General features: G+C 42.5%; 1 protein-coding gene across 1 annotated transcript; it reads left to right on the top strand.

Annotated features, from left to right (window-relative positions):
* The first annotated feature begins 3,419 nt into the window (after positions 1–3,419).
* Positions 3,420–5,757, top strand: cxcr3.2 (chemokine (C-X-C motif) receptor 3, tandem duplicate 2). The gene is made up of 2 exons (XM_050046468.1): positions 3,420–3,572; positions 3,979–5,757. Exons 1-2 carry the CDS (start codon positions 3,540–3,542, stop codon positions 5,077–5,079), a joined length of 1,134 nt encoding a protein of 377 aa, XP_049902425.1. The 5' UTR covers positions 3,420–3,539; the 3' UTR covers positions 5,080–5,757.
* Positions 5,758–7,801: the final 2,044 nt, after the last annotated feature.

Genomic DNA, 7,801 nt, shown 5'->3' with positions numbered 1-7,801 from the left:
ACAAACTTTGGTACGTAAGGATGATTCATTATGAACATCAACAAACTGAAAACGATCAGATAAATAAGATTTAAACCAGCTCAGTGCAGAACCTTTTAGGCCAATTAAGTGATCCAGTCTCTGCAGTAGAATTTGATGGTCAATTGTGTCAAACGCCGCACTAAGATCTAATAAAACAAGTACAAAAACAAGAGCTGTTTAGCCTCTGTGGTTTTGTGTCTCTTTGTTGTCATCTTGTGTCACTTTGTAGTTGCTCTGCATCTCTTTATCGTCATTTTGTATCCCTTTGTGGTTGTTCTTTCCCTTTTCATAGATGTCCTCTGTGTCTTTGCAGTTGCAGCTGTTTTGCACAGGTCCTTTTGTGGCTATTCTTGGTCGGTGAGTGTCTGTTCAGGTGACATTTTGCAGGTGAAAGCCCCGGTGGGGCCCTGACACTCTGGGCCCCTGGGACTGTGCCTGCTAGGCCCATTCTGTGTTCCATTCATGCACCAGACACTTCTTTTTTTTGTACTTAAAAAGGCACTTTGGAGAAGTCGGAGAGCAAGGACTGTCCTCATTCCACTCCTCCAAAAGTGTGTCAGATTACATACAGTCATACAATATATATATAACTTAACAATATGCCTTTGTGGTGTGTATTGCACTGTTCATCATTTAAACAATTGACAGAAGGAAGCAAAACACCAGTGGTATTGCACAATAATATAATTTACCAGAAGACCCTCGGGCGAGACAGAAGTAACCGCGAAATGTGAAGAACGTCAGTGTTCAGTTCCTCACACAGTTTGTTTTTGAAAAAAAATCATAAAGACATACTGAAAGGGGAATTTGCTTATTTTTTCCATCGTGTCTGTCCCTGCTCCAGTTTGTGGAAGTAAAGCAAAAAAAAAAAAAGAAAGAAAAAAAAAATGGCTCTGTGACTCATCGCTGCACTTAATCTCTGAACCAGCATTTGAGTGCTCCTGAGCTGAGTCTGCATGTGTCTGTTTGTGGTCAGCAGCCAGTGGTTCACCAAACTCTTCTTAACTGATTGTTATTTGAAGAGGGGAGGCAAAAGCAAGGCGACCCCCAAACAGGGAATGGTTTTTACATGTGGTGGTCACAGACAGTTGCTCTCTCCTTATCCTTCCTGACTGATTCTTCTCTAGTTTTGTGTTCTGCTAGTGTCCTCGTCACTACTGGTAGCATGAGGCAGTACCTGCAGCCCAATCAGGCTGCACAGGAAGTCCAGCTCCTCTAGGATGGCACATCCATATGTGCGATCGCAAGGTTTGCTGTGTCTCCCAGCACAGTCTCAAGAGCATGGAGGAGATACCAGGAGACTGGCCATAACATGAAGAGAGATGGACAGAGCCATAGAAGGGCATCAACCCAGCAGTAGGACCGGTATCTGCTCCTTTGTTTGAGGAGGAACAGGAGGAGCACTGCTCTACAAAATGACCTCCAGCAGGCTACTGGTGTGCATGTTTCTGACCAAACTGTCAGAAACAGACTCCATGAGGGTGGCATGAGGGCCCGACGTCCCCTAGAGGGACCTGTGCTCACAGCCCAGCACCGTGCAGCTTGACTGGCATTCAGCAGAGAACACCAGAACTGGCAGGTCCACCATTGGCACCCTGCTCTCTTCACAGATGAGAGCAGGTTCACACTGAACATATGACAGGTGTGAAAGAGTCTGTAATGACTGTAACATCGTCCAACATGACAGGTTTGGCAGTGGGTCAGTGATGACCTGTGGAGGAATATCCTTGGAGGGTTGCACAGACGTCCATGTCATAGCCAACAGTACCCTGACTGCTGTTAGGTAACGGGAAGAAATCCTCAGAATGACTGTCAGACCTTACGCTGGTGCAGTGGACCCTAGGTTCCTCCTGGTGCAGTGGGCCCTAGGTTCCTCCTGGTGCAGTGGGCCCTAGGTTCCTCCTGGTGCAGTGGGCCCTGGGTTCCTCCTGATGCAGGACAATGCCCGGCCTCATGTGGTTAGAGTGTGTAGGCAGTTTCTGGATGACAAATACATTAATGCCATTGACCGGCCCTCTCGTTTCACTGACTGAAATCAAATTGAGCACCTATGGGACGTTATGTATCGGTGCATCTGATGCCGCCAAGTACCACCACAGACTGTCCAGGAGCTCACTGATGCCCTGATCCGGGTCTGGAAGGAGATCCCCCTGGACACCATCCACCGACTCATCAGGAACATGCATACAGGTATGCAGGGACCAAACACACTACTGAGTCACACTATGAGTTGCTGTGATAAAATTCACACAGGTTAGATCAGCCTGTGATTTCAATTTTCTTTACTCTGATTTCGGTATGATTTTGAATCCAGCCCTGAGTGGGTTGTTGATTTAGGTTTCCATTGACCGTTGTTTCATCATTTTGTTCTTAACAAATTACACAATGTACATCAGTAAAGATTTCCAACTTGAATAATGTGTTCATCAAGATCTAATGTGTGATTTAAATGTTCCCTTTTTGTTTTTGAGCAGTGTATTTCATTTCAATGCATAGTGCATTCTTGCAGATGCCATTTTGGTGTCAGTTTATCCAAAGCATGTCTTATGAACATGTTAATGTTTTCTTCTAAGAGTCTGTAATTTTTAACCACATATAGGGACAAATTACTTCATTTCATTATGTGTTCTTTTTAAGTGCATCTAACCATATATAAAAACCACCAGCCTCTTTTTTGCTGCCTTTCTTCTTTACAAGATCTCAGAGCATAAGTAAGCAAGAATTAAATTTGTTTCTTTCAACATGTACTACATATGAACAGAGCTCTACATTCCGCCTGACCAAATGTTTGCAAAGGTGCTGGAGATAAAAATCACTAAAATCAAAACCAAAAACTATCTCACGCTATTTTTTGTTTGTTTGTTTTTTTTCTTCTATATTTTGACATTTTCGTAGATTTGTATAATCAGTAACAATCTTAACCCATTTATTACAATACAGTCTGCGTGTAAAGCCTCGTATCTCAAAGCAAGCAGAACAGAAGAAAGTGGATTACTACTGCTGCGAAATTCCTGCCAACCCAGCACTTTCACTTCTCCTCCTTTTTGAAAGGATTGTTTTGCAAAACCATTTTTCACTTCTTGAGGGATAAATTCCAATAAATTTAGTTCCCTTTCGATATTATGACATGTAAGAATTGTAATTGTAATTGTAACATAAATTGGATCTGGAGTAAATGATGTAGAAGATAGACAAGAGAATATTTTTCCATTCACAGTATCGTCATTTATAGTATTATCAGTCATGCACTGTCTGTCTGAGTTTTATCGCTGTCTGCAGCCACATTTCAAATAGATATGTCACAATTTCCCTATCATAGTCATCCATTCCCACTAGCTATGTTGGCATCTGTCTGAAATGCGTAAAGATTCAGTTCCTAAAATTTTGACTTCTTCTTTCTGATCATCTGGACGAGTGTGAGAGAAAAAAAAGGATGTTTACCCATTGTGTTTGTGAGTGTGCTCTCCAGACTGTTGGAGGGTTTCAGGTGTTCTGCTGCCTCCTTGTCTGACACAAGTATGGATCAAGTCTTTGCAACCACAGATTACTGGGTGAGTGGATATTTTTCTAATCTCTAATGTGCATTAGGAGACACAAACTGAGATGTTTGTCTTGTTTGTATTTCATTCTCTATAACATGAACAGGTTTAATCCATCGTGAGCACATTCCTCTGAAAGATGTTTTCTGTTGAGTTACTCAGATGTTGTACAGTATCTAGCACAAATACCAATTATCTTTAAAGTTCCTTTTTGAAAAGACAGAATACTGAAAGAGATCTTATTTTACATTTTAAGAATCTCATGACCTTCTTGTAAACAACTGCCATTACTCCATTAAGACTTAAGTAAATTATAAAACAATATAAAGTTTGTGAAATGCTGAGAAGTCCATTTTTCTTGGATAACCTGTCTGTTTCAAGAATTTGACAGAACTCTTTTCCTCACTCTTGTCAACAGGACTATGACGACTATGACAATTTTACCTGGTCCCCTGAAACGAGCAAGAGTCATGCAGCCCCATGCGAACAGGAGGACATCTATGGTTTTGCACAGAGGTACTCCCCTGTTGTGTTCAGTCTGGTGTTTGTCCTGGCTCTTGTGGGCAACGTGCTGGTGCTGTGTGTGATCCGACGCTACCGAAACTCTCAGTCTGGCGGAGCCTGCGCCTTCTCTCTGACAGACACCTTCCTCCTTCACCTGGCCATTTCTGACCTCCTGCTGGCCTTCACCCTGCCCCTGTTTGCAGTGCAGTGGGCTCACAAGTGGGTGTTCGGCTTGGCTGTTTGCAAGATCTCCGGTGCCCTCTTCTCCCTGAATCGCTACAGCGGCATCCTCTTCCTGGCCTGCATCAGCTTTGACCGTTACCTGGCCATCGTTCATGCTGTCAGCTCCGGCTGGAAGCGCAACACCTGCCATGCCCAGATTGCGTGTGCCTTCATCTGGGTGGGCTGCCTGGGCCTGAGTGTAGTGGACATGTACTTCAAAGAGGTGGAGGAGGTGTACACTGTGGGCGATCAGAAGACACTCATGTGCCAGGTGTGGTTCACTGAGAACTCCACCCAGTGGCAGGTGGGGCTGCAGCTGCTCAGTGTGGTTCTGGGTTTTGGGCTCCCCTTGTTGATCATGCTCTACTGCTACATCCGCATCTTCAGGTCTCTCTGCAACGCCACTCGCCGCCAAAAGCGCAAGTCTCTCCACCTCATCGTCTCCCTTGTGTCTGTATTTGTCATCTGCTGGGCACCGTACAACTGCTTCCAGCTGGTAGACAGTCTGCACAAGCTGGACGTGGTGGGAGGTGGTTGCCAGTTTGGCTATGTGGTGGACATCGGGACTGTGATCACTGAAAGCTTGGGGCTGTCACACTGCGCCCTGAACCCTCTGCTGTACGGTTTTGTGGGGGTGAAGTTCAGGAGGGAGCTGGCCAAAATGTGTAAAGGGTTGCTGGGACAGAGAGGCTTGCTGGGGATGGAGGAATGGCGCCACAGGAAGCGCGGAAGAGTCACAGGATCTTTCAGCTCTGCAGAAAGCGAAAACACCTCGTACTCTGTCATGGTGTGAGACTGGTTAGACACAGGAGGGGAGAGATGAGTGTGTGGTTGTGGTTGTGTGTGTTTGTAAGGCAGGGGGTGGAGGGGGGCAGAGAGAGGGGGGGAGAGAGTAGAGTGTGAGCTGGAGTGAAAAGGGGACAAAATAAAAATATATTTGCAGCTTAATTAAGACTAAAAAATTGTTCTCAGGGGGGAAAATGGTGCATTTATTCCACTGGTGCTTTGACATCTAATTGTTGGTATGGTGCAGCTTACATTGTTTTTTTCTGTTTTTCAAAAATACTGTAGTGATATCATGAAGTGAGAGTAGAGCATAGAGTAAACCAGAAGGCCACATCCCACATGCTGATGTTGCTAATGTTGTCACGTCACTTTTTAGTGAGAACTTGTTGATTTTGTGTCCATAGGTCAAATCTTGGGAAACATCTAGATTTCTTCATACTTGTAAAAAAGCTTGTTCAGCAGTTTAGGTGTAGCCTGGGGCTTCAGCAGTCAGACTCATATCTCATATCTCTTGAACTTCTCATTTCTGGTTAATTTTTTTATCATCCATTTACAGCTGTGTGCTTTACAACACTGCAAAAGAGGGAATGTATACAGTGTAACTCATTTTTAATTTTGCAGATTAGCCTACATCAAAATCTATCCTCTGTGATGTACAAAGTTTTTTTTATAATAAATATTTTGGAATAAATATATAGTGTCATGTTTATATATGCATCAACACCATCGGTTCTCTCTGAAAGTTTACTATGACCAACTTTGTTCTGGCTCAACATGCAGTTGCCAAGTGCATCGACAGGTCTCATAGTTAATGCCAGTGGTGGAATATAAGTACAGTTACTCATGTATTTAAGAACCAATCCAATGTACTTGTACTTTATTTGAGTATTTCTTTTTTTTTATTTTGTACATTTTACTCCACTACATTTCTCTGACAGTTACTTTTCAGATTGCAATTTTTCATATCAATCATATCAATCTTTATCAATGCATTTTATTTCATAAACTTATCTCAAATAACGGCAAAGGTTTTGTTTCAATATTGGGGGGGCACATAAGAAACAGATGGTTTAGGGGTCCTCTGCTATAACATTTTACAGGAATGCAGATTGCAACCAGCTGAAACTGGTTAGAATTCTGTCAGTGTTCATCGTTCAGGAGCCAAATTATCCGCAGAGTTCTCTTCCTCACCAAAACAAACTGACCCAGTATTTTAAACAGGTAAGAACACTGTATAAAGCAGTTTCACATTAAGAAAAATTCTTGACGCAGAGAGGCTGCAAACTAAGGTGGCTGATGAGAAAACTGAAATGGCAACATGGCAATCTCCATAAGAGGACCCACACCCTATATAAGCAGCTCATTCTAATGTAACAAAAACACAATGCTTCTTATTTTCAGGTGATTATACACTATATTCAATTTCTGCCAATATACCCACCTCAATCCTACACACTCTTACTCACATTCAAGGATCAACGAGCCAACATCATCGATGCAAAGTGAAAACATCGATCCAGATCATCATCTTTAGGTTACGCCTTTATTTTTACCTCTGTGGATAATTTGGCTCCCGGTGAAAACCTCCTTAGTGGGGCAACCTCTAGTTCACCTTGTAGAGTGTGCGCCACATGTAGGCTGAGTCCTTGCAGCAGTTTGGGTACAATTCCAACCTTCGGCCCTTTGCAGCATGTTGTCCCCTGTCTCTCTCCTCCCTTTCCTATCATTCTCCAGCTGTGCTACAATAAATGCAAAAAGCCTTAAAAAAAAAGATTAAAAAAGAGACAATAAACACTGAAGGAATTCTAACATGGAGAAGTTTCAGTTTGTTGCATTTGCAGAGCTCAAGGTTAGATGCTACTAAATCTCCCTAAATCAGGGGTTGGCAACCTTTCCTATTAAAGGAGCCATTATTGGCCAGCCGCTTAAGACCACATTTACCCATTAACATTACAAATAGGTCTAAATCAGCATTCATTAATATGATTTACTACAAGGTGGCTACTCTGCAGTCAGCTATTTATAATTATTTAGTACTTTAATTTTGCAGTACTGGTGGTGAAAGCACACGAATCTGTCCACACACTGTTAAATCCTCTATTTTACTCTGAGACTTTTCCTTTTTTTGGATTTGAAATCCATAGCTAGCCATGCTAAAGAGACTCCAGGCTCGCTGAAGTTCAGCAAAATTTAGAGGAAAAGGCACCTGGTCATAGAAGTATGAAGCACATTTTAGCTGATGAAATAGTAAAACATTTTTAATTCAATGTATAGGCTTCACATGTTCACAGTTGTGGAATGCAACAATCACTTTAGGCCTACAACAATGACAAATAAAAGTCTGAATGTTAAAAATTAACCTGTATTCATTTCCAGATCATTTTATGTCAAAGTCACAAGGAGAGGGTCTGAAGAGCTGCATGTGGCTCTGGAGCCGCAGGTTGCCTACCCCTATCCTAAATCTCACACACTGTTCCTTTAAGTAAATGTGTTTTGTCTCCACAACACTACCCTGGTTGTTTAGCACATTTGTCAAACACTAAGCCATGTTATAATTCAATTTCAATTTTCAATTTTATTTATAAAGCCCAATATCACAAATCACAATTTGCCTCACAGGGCTTTACAGCATACGACATCCCTCTGTCCTTATGACCCTCGCAGCGGATAAGGAAAAACTCCCCAAAAAAACCCCTTTAACGGGGAAAAAAAACGGTAGAAACCTCAGG

This window comes from Epinephelus moara, chromosome 6, assembly GCF_006386435.1.
Source record: "Epinephelus moara isolate mb chromosome 6, YSFRI_EMoa_1.0, whole genome shotgun sequence".
In the NCBI taxonomy this organism is placed as follows: domain Eukaryota; kingdom Metazoa; phylum Chordata; class Actinopteri; order Perciformes; family Serranidae; genus Epinephelus; species Epinephelus moara.
The sequence above is the reverse complement of the archived record's forward strand: the minus strand, read 5'-3'. Positions and strand labels throughout refer to the sequence as shown.

Excerpts from the sequence above, each read along its gene's own strand:
- cxcr3.2 (XM_050046468.1), top strand. The coding sequence starts at position 3,540 with ATGGATCAAGTCTTTGCAACCACAGATTACTGG. Across the intron at positions 3,573-3,978 it reads TTGCAACCACAGATTACTGG|GACTATGACGACTATGACAA; the intron begins GTGAGTGGATAT and ends TCTTGTCAACAG.